This window comes from Ornithorhynchus anatinus, chromosome 5, assembly GCF_004115215.2.
Source record: "Ornithorhynchus anatinus isolate Pmale09 chromosome 5, mOrnAna1.pri.v4, whole genome shotgun sequence".
NCBI classification, from domain to species: Eukaryota; Metazoa; Chordata; class Mammalia; order Monotremata; family Ornithorhynchidae; genus Ornithorhynchus; species Ornithorhynchus anatinus.
The window spans coordinates 80,185,066-80,206,411 of record NC_041732.1 but is presented as its reverse complement, the minus strand read 5'-3'; the positions used below and the strand labels follow the sequence as shown (position 1 = coordinate 80,206,411).

Below are 21,346 nucleotides of genomic sequence, written 5' to 3'. Positions count from 1 at the left end.
CATTCAACAGTATTTATTGAGCGCTTACTATGTGCAGACCACTGTACCAAGCGCTTGGAATGGACAAATCAGTAACAGATAGAGACAGTCCCTGCCCTTCGACGGGCTTACGCTCTAATCGGGGGAGACAGACAGATAGGAACAACGGCAATAAATAGAATCGAGGGGAAGAACATCTCATTAAAACAGTAGCAAATAAATAGAATCAGGGTGATGTACATTTCATTAACAAAATAAATAGGGTAATGAAGATATATAAAGTTAGGTGGACAAGTACAGTGTGCTGAGAGGATGGGACGGGAGAGGGGGAGGAGCAGAGGGAAAGGGGGGAGAGGAGGGCTTAGCTGCGGAGAGGTGAAGGGGGGGTAGAGGGAGCAGAAGGAAAAGGGGAGCTCCGTCTGGGAAGGCCTCTTGGAGGAGGTGAGCTCTCAGTAGGGCTTTGAAGAGGGGAAGAGAATTAGTTTGGCAGAGGTGAGGAGGGAGGGCATTCCGGGACAGCGGGAGGACGTGGCTCAGGGGATGACGGCGGCATAGGCGAGAAAGGGGGACGGCGAGGAGGTGGGCGGCAGAGGAGCGGAGCGTGCGGGGTGGGCGGTAGAAAGAGAGAAGGGAGGAGAGGTAGGAAGGGGCAAGGTGATGGAGAGCCTTGAAGTCTAGAGTGAGAAGTTTTTGTTTTGTGCAGAGGTGGATAGGCAACCACTGGAGGTTTTTAAGAAGGGGAGTGACATGCCCAGAGTGTTTCTGCAGGAAGATGAGGCTGGGCAGCGGAGTGAAGAATAGACTGGAGCGGGGAGAGAGAGGAGGAAGGGAGATCGGAGAGAAGGCTGACACAGTAATCTAGCCGGGATATTACTAGAGCCTGTAGCAGTAAGGTAGCCGTTTGGGTGGGGTGACGGGTGCACCCTCCGCTTCCAAGTTCCGGGCAGTAAGGAGGGGCCGTGGGGCTGGTCCTGGACAGGGAGACCAGGATGAAAAAGTACCCTCGGGACTCTTGATCTCCAGATTCTGCCTGGCAGGGGAATGGAAATAGCCACGTTAAGGAGTCTGAACGGGAGTTAGGACCTACATTTGTCCCCAGCACCCCCTACCCATTAAAATACCACACTTCCAATGGAGGAATAATCACAATAATAATAACTGTGGTATTTGTTTAGTGCTAACTATATGCCAAGCACTGTTCTAAGCAGGTAATCAGTTCAGACACAGTCCCTGCCCCACATGAGGCTCACAGTCTTAATACCCATTTTACAGATGAGGTAACAGAGAAATGAAGTGACTTACCCAAAGTCACACAGTAGACAAGTGGTGGAGCTGGGATTAGAACCCAGGTCCTTCTGATTCCCAGGCCCACGAAGCCACGCTACTTTTGGCCCATCAGACCCAAAGTGCAGTAAGCCAAATTTTAGCCCATCCCCTCTTTTCCTGCCAAGCATCCTCCCTGTTGGCTCTTGCATTTGGATCCTCCCTCTCCTTGCTTTATGCCATTGCCCAAAACTGTCCCATATGCTTTAGTCCGTGGGCTCCAGCAATCCCCACCCCAAGGCTCAGGTGATTTCTGACTCTTAGGGAACCCTAAATCCCATAAGACCTTCCTTTTTTGATGATGTTTGTTAAGCTCTTACTATCTACCAGGTACTTTACTAAGAACTGGGATGGATACAAGCAAATCGGGTTGGGCACGGTCCCTGCCCCACATGGGGCTCACAGTCTTAATCCCCATTTCACAGATGAGGTAATTGAGACACAGAGAAGTGAAGCGACTTGCCCAAGGTCACACAGCAGACAAGAGGTGGAGCTGGGATTAGAACCCATGATCTTCTGACTCCCGGGCCTCTCATACTCCACGCTGCTTGGATCCGAGGGATCCTGAGGGGCCGGGGCTCGGTCGAGGTTATGGAGGTCGCCAAGCACGTACAAGGACGCGCATTTGACCATCACGGACTCTTCAGGGACTAGCTCATTTCTTATGCCCAAAATTTCTCTTTGAGATTCTTTTGGAGGAGCACTTTGGGCTTGGAAGCCAACGTGTCCTTGCGCTTGTTTAAGAAAAAATGGTGCGAAATCGGCTCATAAATTGCTTGAATGAACTCCCCACTAGTGATGGACCGCTCTCCTACTTTGGGAGAGAAGATTTAATAATTTAATACGTGATTTAATAACTCGGCTGCACCTCCAGCCAAACCACTCGAGTTAGCCTCCTGAATACAGCACCATTTCCTCTAAAGTTTGATGCTTACATATTGAGTAAATTTTCTTCCAATTAAAAAAGTGACTTCTGAGGTGAAACCACAATGGAAACGTTTAAGCAGAGAATAATATTAAGTCAAGCTTTAGGATACAAATATAAATGAGAATATTGTGCCTGTGGCACCATAATCTTTCTGACATTTTCTCATTTTGGGGGGTTGTTGGTTTTTTTTGCTTGTGTTCATTCATTCATTCAATCATATTTAGTGAGTGCTTACTGTGTGCAGGGCACTGTGCTAAGTGCTTGGAAAATACAATTCGGCAACAGATAGAGACAATCCCTACAGGCTCACGGTCTAGAAGAGGGAGACGGACCACAAAACAAAACAGGTAGACAGGCATCAACAGCATCAAAATAAATAAAATTGTAGATATATTTCCATCATGAATAAAATAAATAGAATAATAAATATGTACAAACATAACCAAGTGGTGTGGGGCAGAGAAGGGGGGAGAGCAGAGGGAGGGATTTGGGGCGATGGGGAGGGGAGGAGGAGCAGAGGAAAAGGGGGGGCTCAGTTTGGAAAAGCCTTTTACTTCATTGCTATTAAAGAAAATACCCCTGCTTCCTATGGGTATGAGAGAACAAGGAGGAAGGAATGAACACCAATTGTGAGTCCAAAGAGACGCTAAAAGGATGTCAGTCAGTCAATCAGTGGTATTTACTGAGCACTTACTGCATACAAAGCACTGTACTGAACGCTTGGGAAGAGTGTAATACAACAAAGACTTGGTAGACGGGTTCCCTGCCCACAAAGAGCATACAGTTTAGAGGGGGAGCTGGACGTTATTATAAATAAATAAGTTATGGATATGTCCGTAACAACCGTGGGGATCACCATCGTCGTCAATGGTATTTATTGAGCTGTTAGTGTGTGCACAGCACTGACCTAAGCGCCTGGAAGAGTACAACACAGTTGGTGGACATGTTCCCTGCCCACAACTAACTTACAGTCCAGAGGGGGTGACAAAGTCTCTAGGGATGGAAGGACACTGCCCAAACAAATACAGGCACTGCATCTGTCCATTTGACCGTCAACGTCAATGCAGACATAACTGTGGTACTTATTTAAGCGCTTACTAGGAATCAAGTGCTCTACTAAGCGCTGGGTTAGGTACTACATAATCAGGTTAGACACAGTCCCAGTTCCACACGGGACTCCCAAGCTCAGGGGGAAGAAGAATAGGTATTTAGTTCTCATTTTACAGAAGAGGAAACTGAGGTGCAAAGAACATAAGTGAATGTACACCCAACAATTATAATAATGATGATAATCACGGTATTTGTTAAGCGCTTACTAGGTGCCAGGCACTGTACTAAGCACCGGGGTGGATACAAGCCCATCGGGATGGACACAGTCTCTGGCTCACGTGGGGCTCCCTGTCTCAATCCCCATTTTACAGATGAGGTGACTGAGGCACAGGGAAGTGAAGCGACTTCCTCAACGTCACACGGCAGGCAAGGGGCAGAGGACCCAGGTCCTCTAACTCCCAGATCCAAGCTCTTTCCACTAAGCCACACCGTTTCTTAACTAATAACAAACATAATTAGATCGAATGTCCGAATTCCTCCTTCACGTCGGCACTGAAGCATCTGTATAAACTTGGAGAACAAGACAGAACCTACTGATTTTCAAGTGAAATAACGTCCTTCTTATCTTGAGTTTGTGGCAAGACTTCCATAGCTAGCCTCTCGTCTTTAATATATCAGATATCCATCACCCTTGGTTCGGGTTTCTCTAGAAAAGGATCTGAGATGAAGGGGTGCTTCCATTTCTTTCATACATGGGTTCAAGTGTGCAAATGATTTCTTCTTCATTTTATGATTTCAGAGGTTGTGGACTTTTGTCCAGATCTGAAAGTTTGCCATTTATTTAGCCGTTCGGTCAGATTGAAATTTTCTCTTAGCTAAGATGTTCCATGTGGCAACCTTCTCTTGTGCCATTCTATTGTGCGCATGTAATACCCCCTCTGTTTGAAAATGTTATTTAATGAGCCCAGTGAGTCGTAACACATTCACTCAGAATGCTCTAGCTACTCTAGCAATGAGGTAATGCTTATCTGCTGGCTTCTAACCACATTTTAGTTTTTGGGGTTATTTCTTTCAACATTTTTATCTTTAAACTTCCATCATCACATATGCCCAGAGTTGCAGGTAAAATGTGACTGAGAGGTTTAAGTGGGGGAGGGGACAAACTGTCCCACATGAGTCACAGCATCTTAATCGATGGTATTTATTGAGGGCTTACTATATCCCGGCTCTGCCATTTGTCAGCTGTGTGAGTCAGAGATGATGGGTTCGAATTCTGGCTCTGCCACATGCCAGCTGTGTGACTGTGGGCAAGTCACTTAACTTCTCTGTGCCTCAGTTACCTCATCTGTAAAATGGGGATTAAGACTGTGAGCCTCACGTGGGACAACCTGATTACCCTGTATCTACCCCAGAGCTTAGAACAGTGCTCTGCACATAGTAAGTGCTTAACAAATACCAACATTATTATATGCAGAGCGCTGTACTAAGCGCTTGGGAGGGTACAATCCAACAGAATTAGCGGTCACATTCACAGCCCATAACAAACTGGGTTCTAATCCCGACCCCGCCCCTCATCTGCTGTGTGACCTTGGGTGAGTCACTTCACTTCCTCTGTGCCTCAGTTACCTCATCTGCAAAACAGGGATTAAGACGGTGAGCCCTTGTGGGACATGGACCGGGTCCAACTTGATTAGTTTGTATCTACCCCAGTGCTTAATACAGTGCCTGGCACACCGTAGGTGCTTAAAAAGGATGCCGTTTATAAAACGAGTATATTCAATCAGACGGCATGCCTCCTGTGAAAGAGAATGGGGTGTGAACAGGCTGAAGGGCATCTTTCAAGTGAATGTTGTCTCTCACTCGGTTTTCTGCTGAGTCCCAGTTTTAGCAAGCACGTCTATCCAGAACTGTTGGAAGTGGCGAAAGCAGCGAAGACGATTAAACCGCCCATCGTATAACCTCGCTCCGTACGCCCCTTGAATGGGTAGTTTCCTTTTCATTCGCCAACCCCGCCTTAGACTCTATTTTTTGGCGTGAGCAACGGTACCCAACTCCGGTTCTGCAGAAAATCAATATGTAGTACAGAGCAGTGGCGGTACGGTGTGTCTTGAAAATACAAATTAAGTCCTGGCCTCGAAAATGCAAGATGACGATTTTGAAACTCCTGTCTAACTATATCTGTGGAGCATTTGTACTGGATGACTCTCAAATTACCTCTAAGGGCTTTCAAGTTCTTCCTAGAGCCATTTTAAAGCTCTGAATGTCAGGTTTTTATATTGATGGACTAGTTCTGATGAAGTGAAAATCGTACGTGACCTAGGCTCACTTTTCTACTTACCGCTAGGTTAGCTTGCTCTTCACTGTTTCCCACGAAGCACACCGTGGGCAGGGAACGTGTCTACCAACTCTGTGACACTGTTCTCACCCAAGCACTTAGGACGGTGCTCTGCGCCCAGGAAGCGCTCAATAAATACCATCAGATGAAGGATCGAAGCGGGGTTCCCGACCAGGCACCAGCAGCAAAAATTCCACAGAGAAACACATTCGGCCTTGAATTTTACACATCGATATGGCAAGGAAAGCATCCACCGATCCTGATGTACCATACTCTCCCAAGCGCTTAGTACAATGCTCTGCACCCAGCCAGTGCTCATTAAATACGACTGATTGGTTGGTGAACGCTCTCTCGGCAAATCACCTGGAGACTGTAAGCCCGTCAATGGGCAGGGACTGTCTCTATCTGTTGCCGAATTGTCCATTCCAAGCGCTTAGTACAGTGCTCTGCACATAGTAAGCGCTCAATAAATACTACTGAATGAATGAATGAAGCCATTTGAAAGGCACTTAGACTGTGAGCCCGTCATTGGGCAGGGATTTTCTCTACCTGTCACCCAATTGTCCATTCCAAGCACTTAGTACAGTGCTCTGCACATAGTAAGTGCTCAATAAATACTATTGAATGAATGAATGGAATCCATCCAAAGGTGATCTGGAAATCGCGTGGAGTCAGCAGCGTCAGACAAGAGTTTGCAGAGGTTCTGAGAAGCTTGAATTCCCTGTCTTTCTTTTCTCATGACCAGAACAGCATTTAAGTCAGAGAGTCAGCAGTCAAGGAGAGATCTGTCTCATAGGATTTCAGAGAACTGGAATGAAAAGCAGTGAAACTTGATTTTCTGAGGGCAATGTTTCTCCACAACTATTAAAGTGGGAGGTGACTGCCTAACATTTATCCAGTCAGGTTGTGAACTCTGTTGCCTCAGAGGGGTGCCGGACTTTTTGCTGAACGCAGGTGGAATGTCTGTTATTCTTTTATTTTAAGAGTGTTCTGTTATAGCTAGATGATTCTGGCATTTCACATGTCAAAAAGGCAAAAATAAAAACTCTGATAAATAACTGACATTTTCTACTTCTCTGGCAACTAAAGTGTCAGTCAGCGTGGTCATCACATGTAGCAATTTCTGTTTCTCTAGTTTTAAGTTGATTTTCTGCACTTTTTTCCTTTTGTCTTTAGCAAGATTTCAAGTCTTCTCAATAGTAATTTGCCTAAACCTATGTCTCTTCTTTAAAAATAAAATCTGAATCCTTCACTTTAACTCTCTTGGCTTTTCATACTTTCTACTGGTTCGTTTAGCCTTTTCTATATCTATTCGGTAGAGAGACTTTTTTTTTCCCCTTACTTTTTCTTCTTGCTGAGTCATATGGCCATATCAAAATGTCTCCTATACCCAGGTTTTTGGTCTCACCGATCTACTTTTATCCTCAGTGAGGATCTCAAGGTACTTAATCTTCCTAGTTTTCTGTCTTGAGGAAGGCAAAGCCTTCGCTTACAAAATACCAATTTCCCTAACTTTCAGACCAATTGACAAATGGCATTTATTGAGCACTTCAATCATTCATTCATTCATTCAATAGTATTTATTGAGCACTTACTATGTGCAGAGCACTGCACTAAGCGCTTGGAATGTACAAATTGGCAACAGAGACAGTCCCTGCCCATTGATGGGCTTACAGTCTAATCGGGGGAGACAGACGGACAAAAACAATAGCAATAAATAGAATCAAGGGGATGGACATCTCATTAAAACAATAGCAATAAACAGAATCAAAGTGATGTTCATCTCATTAACAAAATAAATAGGGCAATAAAAAATACATAAAATTGAGCGGACGTATACAATTGAGCACACTTCACTGGGCCGCGGAGCACTGTATGATCCCCTGAGAGGATTCAACAATGGAGTTGGTAAAAACTATTTCTGACCTCAAAGAGCTTACAATCTAGTAGGTGGAGACGGTCATTAAAATGAATTACAGGAAAGGGAAGCAACAGTAGAGGATACGGAGATAAATGCTATGGGAGTCGGGGTGGGGTGAGCATGAAAGTGCTTATGGGCTACAGCTTGGTGTAATGGATAGGACATGGGCCTGGGAGTCAGAAGGTCATGGGTTCTACTCCCGGCTCCACCACTTGTCAGCTGTGGGACCTTGGGTAAGTCACTTCACTTCTCTGAGCCTCAGTTATCTCATCTGTAAAAGAATGGGGATTAAGAGTGCGAGCCCAATGTGGGACAGGGATTGGGTCTTACCTGATTAACTTGTATCTACCTGAGCGCTTAGAAGCACACAGTAAGTGCTTAACAAGTACCATAATTATTATTATTATTACAGACTCAAGTTCATGGGTGAGGCAGAGGACAGGGAAAATACAGTGGGGAGAGGAGCGATTAGATGAGGGAAGACTTCCTCAAGGAGATATGTTTTCTGTAGAACTCTGAAGATGGGGAGGCTGGTGGTCTTTTGGATATGAAAGACCACACCTCTTTCAAGAGGCTTTCCCTGACTAAGCTCCCCTTTCCTCCTCTCCCACACCCTTATTCACTTCCAGTGTTCTTCCCCCACCTCCCCTCCCCAGGCCAAGGGCACTTCTGGACATATCTGTAATTTATTTATGTTACGTCTGCCTCCCCTCTAGACTGTAAGCTTGTTGTGGGCAAAGAATGTGTCTGTGATACCGTACTCGCCCTCAGTACAGTGCTCCTCCGCACACAGTGCTCAATAAATACGACTGAATGAATGATTTTCCAAGATTTTTATCAATTTTATCTTACGTCTACGTCCCTAAACTCTTTCTTATTTCCTGAGTTGGAAGTTGGTAGAATAGGCAATACCTTCTCGGGTAAAGCACTGTCTCAAAAAGCAAAATGAGGGCCTCAAGGGCAAAGGACGGCACAGGGGAAGCTGCTCTTTCTCGGAGGAATGGTGCAGTAAGAGAAGTGTCATCGGCTTAAATCATGAGATGTGTTTGGGACCAGGCCTGTGCAAAGCATTTCTTTTTTTCCCTTCTGCACAGCCCTTGTGCTCTACTCCTACGTGAAGTCGGAACAGTGGCAAGGAGTGGAATATAAACTCCTTTCTCCCCTACATTTCTTCCATATCACCATCAGTGGTATTTACTATGTACGTCACAGCTAGTGCTTCGAACTATGGAAGGAACCTGGGCCTGGGAGTCGGAGGACCTGGGTTCTAACCCCGGCTCCGCCACACGTCTGCTGTGTGACCTTGGGAAAGTCATTTCACTTTTCTGGACCTCAGCTACCTCATCTGTAAAACGCGGGTTAAGACCGTGAGCCCCGCGTGGGACACCGACTGCGTCCGACCTGTCTCGAATCCACCTCAGAACTCAGCAGAGTGCCTGGCGCACAGTAAATGCTAAGCAAATACCACTTAAAAAAACAAAAAACTGAAAATTAGTTTCCTGTGGTCAGGGAATGTCTCATGGGGTTGATAAACTGTACTTTCCCCCAGTAGTAAGTACAGTGCATTACACCCAGTGAGTCATCGATAAATAGCATCACTCCTACTAAATCTTTTGTCTGTCATCAGTCTCAGCGATGGTATTTATGGAGAGCGGTCGGTGGCTGTGTGCAGGGGACTGTACTAAGCGCTTGGGAGAGGAAAATACACCAGAGCTGGCAGGCCCGGTCCCTGCCCACGGTGAACCGAAAGACTAGAGGTCTGTCTACATAGAGACGGTTAGCAGGGGAGCCCCAGGTAATGTGGCTCGACCCAAAGGCAGCGAACACGACACTTTCAGACCAAAATTCGGTACGGCCCTTATTGCAAATGGCTCCGATTTTCCCCAGGGGGGAATAACTGCCACGGTGTAAGGAAAGCCATTGGACTAGCTCATGAGTAGTGCTTGTTATTACCATCATGAAGGGGGCCCTTAAGCAAGCCTCCTTCCATGTACCCTATAGTTAAAAAACAGAAGACTTTCGACAGAGGTATTTGCCTTTAGGGCAGACCAACTGCATTAATAGCCTCTCTCTGTCTCTCTCTCTCTCCACACACACAGATTAATATACATATGCTTACTTATGCACACAAATCATTCACCTAAATATATGTTCACGATTAGGCAAAACCATTAAGGCATATAGAGGTAGAGTGTACATATATTATCCTATACATATATATATACACGAAAGGCTGGGATGAACCCTTAACTCTCAGTGGAATCCCTGCTACAATCCTGGAATCTGTAAATTGCCAGGGTCCAATGGGAATATCTGAAATTAGGCACCTCAAACAATAATATGACATTAGATAGGACTTCCCTTCCTTCCCATGCCAAATTTTCTGTGACTGATTTCATAAGACTTCTAGCCAAGGTATAATCTGATGGTTAATTCCCAGGAGCGAAAACGATTTTCATTTTCTAGCCTCAGCAAGACTGCTGGAGGGCTAATATCCCACAACCGTAACCATGAAAATCTCAAAATAAACCTTAATGGGGATGCTAAGCTACAGAACGGGGGGGACTACTGGGAAACTAAGGTGAGAAGTTTGGTGCGGCAAACATTCCTCAAAGCTCGAGTCAACGCGGTCACACCTCAGGGAGAGAAAAATTCAATCTGACATTCTGTTTAAATCCGATGCAGTGCTTCAGCGCTTCGTACAATGTTTTGGCACATAGAAAGGGCTTAACAAATATCATTGTTATTCTGCTTATTATGGTGGTCTGTGATTTCCTCTTCCCAACATCTTCCCCCCGGCCCTCCCCCTGCCAGGAGATCTTTCAATCCCGTGCCAACCGAAGGCTGGATTTTGGAGCTTTGCAAAGGCTTTTGATAGATGGAGGGGTTTGAATGGTCCTTTTCGAGAAGAGACCTCCCAACCTGCACCTTCTCCCAGCTGGGTGTGAATTTACGCCTCAAATCCAGCCAATGACTCTCCCTCCCTTCAAAGGCTTATTGAAGGCACACCTCCTCCAAGAGGCCTTCCCAGACTAAGCCCCATTTTTCCTCATCTCCCCCTCCCTTCTGCCTCGCCCCAACTTGCTCCCTTTGCTCTTCCCCCCTCTTCCCGCTCCACAGCACTTAGGTATACATATCTGTCATTTTATTTATTTATATTAATGTCCATCTCCCCCCACAGGCTGGGAGCTCGCTGCAGACAGGGACTGTCTCTCTTTACAGCCTTACTGGACTCTCCCCAGTGCTTAGGACAGTGCTCTGCATACAGTAAGTGCTCAATAAATAGGACTGAACCCACCCCACAGCACTTATGTCTATAATCTTCATTTGATTTATACTGATTTCTGTTTTCCCCTCTCCCCGCCCCCCTAGACAGTGAGCTCGTTGTAGGCAGGGATTGCCTCTATTGCTGTATTGGACTTTTTCCCAGCGCTTAGCACAGAGCTCTGCACACAGTAAGCAATCAATAAATATGATTGGCCCTGCCCCAAAGCACTTATGTCCATATCTGTCATTTTATTTATTGATATTGACGTCTGTTTATTTGTATTGATGTCTGTCTCCCCCTCTAGACTGTGAGCTCACTGGGGACAGGGAGTGTCTTTCTTTATTGCTGTATTCATTCATTCAATCGTATCTATTGAGCTCTTCCTGTGTGCAGAGCACTGTACTAAGTGCTTGGAAAGTCCCGCCGTAGACTGTGAGCTTGTTGGGGGCAGGGAACGTGTCTCTTTATTGTCATATCGCACTCCTCCCAGTGCTTAGGACAATGCCCTGCACACAATACGCGCTCAATAAATACAACCGAACCCGCCCCACAGCACTTATGACCGTAACTGTCATTTTCTTTATACTGATGTCTGGTTATTTGTGTTGGTGTCTGTCTCCCTCCTCCAGACTGTGAGCTCGTTGGGGGCAGGGGCCATCTCTCTTTACTGCTGTATTCATTTCTTCATTCATTCAACCGTATTTACTGAGCGCCTACTGTGTGCAGGACACTGTCCTAAGCGCTTGGAAAGTCGCCCTCCCCAGCAGTGAGCTCGCTGTGGGCAGGGAAGGTATCTGTTTATTGCTATACCGTACTCTCCCCAGCAAGTGCTCAGCAAATACGACTGAACCCTCCCCACAGCACTCAGGTCCATATCTGTCATTTTCTTTATTTATACTTGCCTCTGTTTATTGGTCTTTGTTATGTATACATCTATTTATCTATTTTGATGGTATTGAGGCCTCTCTACTTGTTTCGTGGTCTGTCTCCCCTTCTTCTAGGCTGTGAGCCCCTTGTTGGGTAGGGATGGTCTCCATTTATTGCTGCATTGTACTTTCCAAGCGCTCAGTACAGTTCTCTGCCCTCAGTAAGTGCTCAATAAATACAACTGAACCCTCCCCACAGCACCCAGGTCCATATCTGTCATTTCCTTTATTTATACTGGCATCTGTTTATTGGTATTCAGTGTGTATACATCTATAATTCCATTTATACTGATGCTACTGATGCCTGTCGACTTGTTTTGTTTTGCTGTCTGTCTCCCCTCCTTCTAGACTGAGCCCGTTGTTGGGTAGGGGTGGTCTCCATTTATTGCTGCATTGTACTTTCCAAGCGCTCAGGACAGTGCTCTGCATACAGTAAGCGCTCAGGACAGTGCTCTGCACACAGTTAGTGCTCAATAAATACGACTGAACCCTCCCCACAGCACTCAGGTCCATATCTGTCATTTCCTTTATTCATACTGGCATCCATTGGTATTTATTGTATATACATCTAAAATTCCCTTTATACTGATGCTATTGATGCCTTTCGACTTGGTCTGTTTGGCGTCTGCGTACTGGTATTTATTGTGTATGCATCTATTTATCTATTTTGACGGTATTGAGACCCGTCGACTTGTTTTGCAGGCTGTCTCCCCTCCTTCTAGGCTGTGAGCCCGTCATTGGATAGGGATGCTCTCCATTTATTGCTGCATTGTACTTTCCAAGCGCCGAGGGCAGCGCTCCGCCCACACCAAGCGCTCAATCAACACCATCATTATTATTAATAAATCTCACCGAATGAACCAACGGCATCGCTGCCCGCGTCCCCTCCCCCGTCCCGGGAGCTCGTTGCCGGTGTCCGTTGATGGCTGCATTCATTCATTCATTCATTCATATTTAATGAGCGCCTGTTAGGTGCAGAGCACTGTACTAAGCGCTTGGGTTGGACAGTTTGGCAACAGAGAGTGACCATCCTTGTCCAATGACGGGCTCGCGGTCTTAACGGGGGACACGGCAAAGTCAAACGAAACAAGACAACATCATCATGATAAATAGGATCGAGGAGATATCCACCTCATTAACAAAATAAATAGGATAATAAATAATATATGCAAATAAGCAGAGTGCTGGGGGAGGGGAAGGGGGAAGAGCAGAGGGTATAGGGGGACAAGGGGGGTGCAGAGGGGAAGGGGGGGCTGTAGTGTACTCCCCCCATCCCCAGCGCTTAGGACAGGGTTGTGCACCCGGCAGGCGCTCAGCAAAGACGAGGGAAAGACCGAAGTTCCCCTGCGGGCTGGTGGGGGGCAAAGGGACCCCGTTATCGAGCGGCGATCGTCCCTGTCTGTTGCCAAACTGTCCCTTCCAAGCGCTTAGTCCAGTGCTCTGCGCCTAGCGAGGGCTCAATACATACGACTGAAGGAATGAATGCAGAATCAACTGAGAAGGGGAGCTGATAATAATAATATTAATAATGACAGCATTTGTTAAGTGCTTACTAGGCGCAAAGCACTGTTCGAAGCGCTGATGAAGATCCTTCCTCAGAGGGAAGAAGCTCTTTTGGGGTGGGGGTGCTGATTGATTTCAAAAATCCTAATGGGAGGCCAGAGGGAGAAGAGTGCTTGGCACATAGTAAGCGCCTATGGGAAGGGGAGATAATGATAATAATGACAGCATTTGTTAAGCACTTTCCTAGGTGCAAAGCACTGTTCCAAGCGCTGCGGAGATGCTTCCTGAGGGGGTGGGGTGGGGGGGCTGATCGATTTCAAAATCCTAATGGGAGGCCGGAGGGAGAAGAGTGCTTGGCACATAGTAAGCACTTATGGGAAAGGGAGATAATAATAATAATAATGACAGCATTTGTTAAGCGCTTACTAGGTGCAAAGCACTGTTCCAAGCGCTGGGGAGATGCTTCCTAAGAGAGAAGAAGCTCTTTTAAGGGGGAGCTGATCGATTTCAAAATCCTAATGGGAGGTCAGAGGGAGAAGGGCGCTTGGCACATAGTAAGTGCTTATGGGCCGGGGAGATAATAATAATGATGCTGGCATTTATTAAGCGCTTACTTGGTGCAAACCACTGTGCCAAGCGTTGGGGAGGTCCTTCCTAAGGGGGGGGGGGGCTAAGCGATTTCAAAATCCTAATGGGAGGCCAGAGGGAGAAGAGTGCTTGGCACATAGTAAGTGCATATAGGATGGGGAGATCATAATAATGATGCTGGCATGTATTAAGCGCTTACTGGGTGCAAAGCACTGTGCCAAGCGTTGGGGAGGTCCTTCCTAAGGGGGGGGGGGCTAATCGATTTCAAAATCCTAATGGGAGGCCGGAGGGAGAAGAGCGCTTGGCACATAGAAAGCGCTTATGGGCCGGGGAGATAATAATAATGATGCTGGCATGTATTAAGCGCTTACTGGGTGCAAAGCACTGTGCCAAGCGTTGGAGGGATCCTTCCTAAAGGGGTGGGGGGGGGGGGCTAATCGATTTCAAAATCCTAATGGGAGGCCGGAGGGAGAAGAGCGCTTGGCACACAGTAAGCGCTTACGGGATGGAGAGATCATAATAATGACGCTGGCATTCATTAAGCGCTTGCTGGGTGCAAAGCACTGTGCCAAGCGCTGTGCCAAGCGAGGGAAGAAGCTCTTTCGGGGGGGGGGGGTGATTAATTTGAAAACCCTAATGGGCAGAGGGAGAAGAATCACGATGTGGGTATCGGTTAGGCGCTTCCTAGGTGCAGAGCACTGCTGGGGGAGAGAGAGAGGGGATGGAGGGGTGGGAGCAGCCCCCGTAGGAGGGCGGCGGAGGGCGGGGCTCACCGAGGTGTCCGCCGACCACGGTGACGGCCAGCTGGTCCATGAGCAGGGCCCTGAACTGCACGTTCTGCTCGGCGCAGCGTTGTCGGAGAGCGCGGAGGATCTGCAGCTGCGGGTAATCCTCGCCGATCCGCCGGTCCGTCAGGAACCACAGGCGGGAGCACATGGCGGGGACCGGACCCGACCCGGCCCGAGCCCCGCCGAGCTCCGCCGAGCCCAGCCCAGCCGAGCCCAGCCGAGCCCAGCCGAGCCCAGCCGAACCCAGCCGAGCCCAGCCGAGCCCAGCCGAACCCAGCCGAGCCCAGCCCAGCCGCTCCCGACGCCGCGCGCCGCCCCCGCCGCAGCCAATGGCGAGCCGGGAGCCCGGCGCCCCCGACCAATGGCGAGCCCGGAAGCCCCTCGGGGGGCGGGGCTGAGCCGCCCCCTCCTCCCACCCGGCGCTCCGCACCGCCCCCTCCCGGCCGCGCCCGCTCCCGCCCCCTCTAGACCGTTGCTAGAGCGCCCCCTGGCGGACGCTCCCATGGGCCGGGGTTCCGCACCTCCCAGTGTTTAGAACGGTGCTCGGCACCTAGTAAGCGCTTAACAAATGCCAACATTATTAGTAGTAGTAGTAGTATTCATTCATTCATTCATTCAATAGTATTTATTGAGCGCTTATTATTAAGGTCATCAGGTTGTCCCACGTGAGGCTCCCAGTCTTCATCCCCATTTGACAGATGAGGTCACTGAGGCCCAGAGAATAATAATAATAATAATACTGTTGGTATTTGTTAAGCGCTTATTAGGTGCCGAGCACTGTTCTAAGCGCCGGGGGAGAAAAAGGGTCATCAGGTTTTCCCACGTGAGGCTACAGTTTTCATCCCCATTTGACAGATGAGGTCACTGAGGCACAGAGAAGTGAATTGACTTGCCCAAAGTCACACAGCTGCCAAGTGGCAGAGCTGGGATTCGAACCCACGATTCCTAGACTCTCAAGCCCGGGTTCTTTCCACTGAGACAAGCTGCTTCTCATAATAATAATAATGATAATAATAATGGCATTTGTTCACTCAGTAGCATTTATGGAGTGCTTACTGGGTGCAGAGCACTGTTCAGCGCTTGCTAGGTGCAAAGCACCGTTCTAAGCGCTGGGGAGGTCCTTCCTCAGAGGGAAGAAGCTCTTTTGGGGAGGGGCTGAGCGATTTCAAAATCCTAATGGGAGGCCAGAGGGAGAAGAGTGCTTGGCACATAGTAAGCGCTTCCCGAACCCCATCGTCATTATTAGGAGGATTATGTAATCATGGTAATCATGGGATTTGTAAAAAGCCCCGAGGGCGGGAGGGGCCGTTGGCCCGCACGAGGGTGGCCGTTGAAGTGCGAGGGCGTTCAGTCAGTCGTGTTTATTAATAATAATGTTGGTATTTGTTAAGCGCTTACTTGGTGCAGAGCACTGTTCTAAGCGCTGGGGGAGATCCGGGGTCATCAGGTGGTCCCACATGAGGCTCACAGTCTTCATCTCCATTTAACAGATGAGGTAACTGAGGCACAGAGAAGTGAAGTGACTTGCCCACAGTCACACAGCTGATAGGTGGCGGAGCCGGGATTCGAACCCATGACCTCTGGCTCCTAAGCCTGGGCTCTTGCCACTGAGCCACACTGCTTCTCCAAGTTAGAGCCAAGCACAGCGATACTAATAATAATAATAATGTTGGTATTTGTTAAGCGCTTACTATTTGCAGAGCGCTGTTCTAAGCGCTGGGGGAGATACAGGGTCATCGGGTCGTCCCACGTGAGGCTCACAGTCTTCATCCCCATTTTACAGATGAGGGAACTGAGGCACAGAGAAGTGAAGTGACTTGCCCACAGTCCCACAGCTGACAGGTGGCAGAGCTGGGAATCGAACCCGTGACCTCTGACTCCCAAGCCCGGGCTCGTTCCACTGAGCCACGCTGCTTCTCTTACTACTACTAATAATAATAAAGAGGAGGATGGTATCTGTTAAGCACTCACTATGTGCCGGGCACTGTACTAGGCGCCGGGGTTTATCCACGTCAAGCGGGTTAGACACAGTCCCTCGTGGGGTGAGCCGGCTCACTCCCCATTTGACAGGTGAGGGAACTGAGGCCCAGGGAAGGGAAGCGACTTGCCCAAGGTCACACAGCAGACACATGTTTAGAGCCCAGGGAAGTGAAGCGACTTTCCCAAGGTCACACAGCAGACAAGCGTTTAGACTGTGAGCCCGTTACTGGGCAGGGATTGTCTCTTATCTGTTGCCGAACTGTGCACTCCAAGCGCTTAGTGCAGTGCTCTGTACATAGTAAGCGCTCAATAAATCCTACTGAATGAATGAATAATGTGGGAGAGCCGGGATTAGAAGCCATTGCCTTCTGACTCCCAGACATGGGGGTCTATCCACTACGCCATGCTACTTCCCGTGATGGCGTTTGTTGAGTGCTTAATAATAATCATCATAATAATTGAGGTATTTGTTAAGCACTTACTGTGTGCCGAGCACTGTTGTAAGCACTGGGGTAGATGCAAGCTAATCAAGTTGTCCCATGTGGGGCTCGCAGTCTTAATCCCCATTTCACAGATGAGGGAACTGAAGCACGGAGAAGTGACTTGGCCAAGGTCACCCAGCGGACAAGTAGCAGAGCGGGACTAGAACCCACGACCTCTGACTCCTCCCGAGCCCCTGCTCTTTCCACTGCGCCGCGCTGCTCCTTACTATGCGTCCAGCACAGTTCTAAGTGCTGGGGTGGATGGAAGCCAAGCGGGTTGGACACAGTCCCAGTCCCGTGTGGGGCTCCCCATCTCAGTCCCCATTTTACAGATGAGGGAACTGAGGCCCAGAGCAGTGAAGTGACTTGCCCAAGGTCACACTGCAGACAGGGGGCGGAGCCGGCATTAGAAGTCTCTGCCTTCTCACTCCCAGGCCCGGCCATCTGTTGAGTGCTTACTATGTGTCCGGCACTGTTGTAAGCGCTGGGGTGGATACAAGCCAATCAGGTTGGACGCAGTCCCTGTCCCACGTGAGGCTCACAGTCTTGATCCCCATTTTACAGATGAGGGAACCGAGGCCCAGAGAAGTGAAGGGACAGACCCGAGGTCACACAGCAGACAAGTGGCGGAGTCGGGATTGGAACCCAGGACTTTCTGATTCCCAGGCCTGCGCTCTATCCATTAGGCCACGCCGCTTCTGTATTAAGGGAAGCAGCGTGGCTCAGTGGAAAGAGCCTGGGCTTCGGAGTCAGGGGTCATGAGTTTGACTCCCGGCTCTGCCACTTGTCAGCTGTGTGACTGTGGGCGAGTCACTTCACTTCTATGTGCCTCAGTTACCTCATCTGTAAAATGGAGATTAACTCTGAGCCTCACATGGGACAACCTGATGACCCTGTATCTACCCCAGCGCTTAGAACAGTGCTCTGCACATAGTAAGTGCTTAACAAATGCCAACATTATTATTATTATTATTAAGTGCTTGGGAGAGTATAATACAACAATAGATAGATTCCTTGCCCTCAAGGAGCTTACAGTAATAATAATAGAGAAGCAGCGTGGCTCAGTGGAAAGAGCCCGGGCTTTGGAGTCAGAGGTCATGAGTTCAAATCCCGGCTCTGCCACTTGCCAGCTGTGTGACTGTGGGCAAGTCGCTTCACTTCTCTGTGCCTCAGTTACCTCATCTGTAAAATGGGGATGAAGTCTGTGAGCCCCACGTGGGACAACCTGATTCCCCTGTGTCTACCCCAGCGCTTAGAACAGTGCTCTGCACATAGTAAGCGCTTAACAACTACCATCATTAATAATGATGATGATTAAGGTTAAGGTTGGTATTTGTTACGCGCTTACTAGGTGCAGAGCACTGTTCTAAGCGCTGGGGTAGATACAGGGTCATCAGGTTGTCCCACATGAGGCTCACAGTCTTCATCCCCATTTTACAGTTGAGGTAACTGAGGCACAGAGAAGTTAAGTGACTTGCCCACAGTCACACAGCTGACAAGGGGCAGAGCAGGGATTCGAACCCGTGACCTCTGACTCCCAAGCCCATGCTCTTGCCACTGAGCCACACTTACTATGTGCTGAGCACTGTTCTAAGCTCTGGAGTGTTAATAACAATAATAATAATAATAATGTTGGTATTTGTTAAGGGCTTACTATGTGCCGAGCACTGTTCTAAGCGCTGGGGTAGGTAAAAGGTAACCAGGTTGTCCCATGTGGGGCTCACAGTTTCAATCCCCATTTTACAGATGAGGGAACTGAGACACAGAGAAGTCAAGTGACTTGCCCAAAGTCACAGAGCTGAGCAGTGGCGGAGCCGGGATTCGAACCCATGACCCCTGCCTCCCAAGCACGGGCTCTTTCCACTAGGCCACGCTGCTTCTCTGCGTTGACACCGGGAGCTCTAAGGGGAGACTGGAGGCTCGTTATTCCGAGAGGGAGGTCACGGTTCCTCGTTCCGGGAATGGGGTCGGACCCTTGTGCTCTGAGATGGAGGTCAGGGCCCGGAGCTCGGACGGGGAGGTCAGGGTCAGGAATTCCGAGATGGGGGTCGAGGCCCAGAGTCCCGGGGCGGTGTTGGAGTCTGTTTCTCTAGGAGGGGTCGGGAACAGGAGGTCTCAGGGGGGCGGTTCATGGCCCCGAGCTCTGAGGCGGGGGTCTGAGCTGCTCCCTTGGCCTCCTCCCTGAGCAGCAGACAGTGAGAGCCGGAGATCCCAAACCGTGACCGGAGAACCGGTTTCTCCAAGAGCCCACAAAGCCACGGTGCATAGGCTTGACCCCGCACCCGAGGCCCGAACCCCCAGAGAGACCGACCCAGTGGCCCCGACGGGCAGTCCCGAACCGGTAGGAACCTCCCCCAAAGCCAGCGGGGAGCAGTCCGGCGACCCCTCCGCCCCCCGTCCCCCTCCGGGGCCGTAGGAGGGAACGACAGTCCGCAGAGCGACCCTTGCTCGAGGCGTGCTTGGGTTTGAGTTCGGGGATGTGAAAAATCCGGGAAGCTTGGGACCATGACGTGGCCACGGGGACCGCCGGCCAAGGTGGTTTCCCCTGGGGGCAACTGGGTGGGGTGATGGGATGGTGAAATGCCGAGCACAAAGTTGCACCACCCTCCTCCGGCCCGTTCCCACACCGGGTAGAGGAGCGCAGCTCCGTTAAAACGCCCACCAGGCCGGGCGTCTAGAGCCCAGGAGGCTGCAGAGAGACCCAGAGCAGAAAAAGATCTCAAGAGGTCATCTGATTCAACCCCCAGCCCCCAGGCAGGTGAATTCCAAAATCATCCAGGCAAAAGGTTTTATGTTTTGTTTTGTTTCCTTTTAAAACTACAGAGATGGAGACACGTTCCCTTCCCACGAGGACATTATACTCAGTGGAGTCTCTTTCAGTTTTGAAGTGCCCTGACCAGGTGATTTTTTTCTTTTAATAATGAATAACTGGGCTCTTGCTGCAATTTAGTCTGTTACCTCTCTCTGTGTGACCTTTTTGGTTATAGAAGACAGCTTGTCTCTAAGCACCGTCCTTAATAAAAACCCGGACTTAAAGATTCAGTCGCCCTTTGATCTTTGTTCTCCAGTACCTTTCCCCATGAAGATCATCATCATCATCACTGTGGTATTTGTTAAGCACTGTTCTAAGCGCTGCGATAGATTCAGGGTAATCAGGTTGGAAACAATCCCCGTCCTACAGTCCAATAGATCAACCAATCAATGGTACTTATTGAGTATTTAGTACGGAGCACTGGAATAATAATAATGATAATGATGATGGTATTTGTTAAGCACTTACTATGTGCCAAGCACTGTTCTAAGCACTGGAGTAGATACAAGGTTATCAGGTTGTCTCTCGTGGGGCTCACATTCTCAATCCCCATTTTACAGATGAGGGACTGAGGCACAGAGAAGTGAAGTGACTTGCCCGAAGTCACCCAGCTGACGAATGGTGGAGGCGGGATTAGAACCCACGACCTCCCCATCCCGTGCTCTTTCCACTAAGCCGTGCTGTTTCTGCACTAAGCACTTGGGAGAGTACAGTACGACAGGGCAGACATGTCCCCCGCCCACATCGAGCTGACGGTCTAGGTAGAAGAGAGAGCAAATGTCGAATCCCCATTTTACAGATGAGGTAACTGAGACACAGAGATGCGAAGTGACTTCCCCAAGACCACACAGCAAACAGTCGGCAGAGCTGCGCTCAGAACCCGGTTCCTCTGACTCCCAGGCCCGTGCTCTCTCCACTTGGCCACGATTTTTCAGTGTCATTCACTACCTTATTTAAAAGGCTTTATCCAAATTAAAGGATAACAACCCCATGGCTGCAAGAAGCCCAGATTTCAGAATCATGATCTCTAATGAAGGTTTTATGGAATGTTTTTATATTCTTTTTGATAAATTTTAAACGTAGGAATTGCCAAAATGATTTCATCCATCATTTCTGAAGAAGGAATTGGAGCGCGAGTAGCCCTGAACGAACCACTCACCAGACGATCTGCTGAAAGTAAAAGAATAAAACGCTAACCGGAATATCGGAGTCGACGGAGGGGCTACGCTCCGCCCCGGAGGGAGAGGGAAGAGGCAGGGACCGGATCGGGCTGGCACCGGAGGAAGGAATCGATGCCACCAAGAGGTTCTGGAATCAGGCCGGGGGGCACGTCCTGCCAGCGGAGGGCAAAGGGTGGAGGTGCCACCTTGGACTCCTCCCCTGCCTCTTTCTGCTCTCAGGGCAGGGCGGGCATCCAGCCAGGACCTGCGGGCAGAATAAAAATAGGATACGCAGGCCTGTTT

At 48.9% G+C, this 21,346-nt stretch overlaps 1 protein-coding gene and 1 long non-coding RNA gene across 3 annotated transcripts in view; one reads left to right on the top strand and one right to left on the bottom strand.

Annotated features, from left to right (window-relative positions):
• RIMKLA (ribosomal modification protein rimK like family member A) overlaps positions 1-14,812 on the bottom strand; it is a 51,191-nt gene extending 36,379 nt beyond the window's left edge. For both annotated transcript variants that reach the window (XM_029065810.2, XM_029065811.2), the window contains exon 1: positions 14,595-14,812. In XM_029065810.2, the coding sequence (XP_028921643.1) occupies positions 14,595-14,757 (163 nt within the window). In that variant the 5' untranslated portion in view covers positions 14,758-14,812. The remainder of the gene's footprint in view (positions 1-14,594) is intronic.
• Positions 14,813-19,911: 5,099 nt separating this feature from the next.
• LOC120638397 lies at positions 19,912-21,085 on the top strand. The gene is made up of 2 exons (XR_005660047.1): positions 19,912-19,971; positions 20,967-21,085. It is a non-coding gene; the product is annotated as an uncharacterized LOC120638397 (long non-coding RNA).
• Positions 21,086-21,346: the final 261 nt, after the last annotated feature.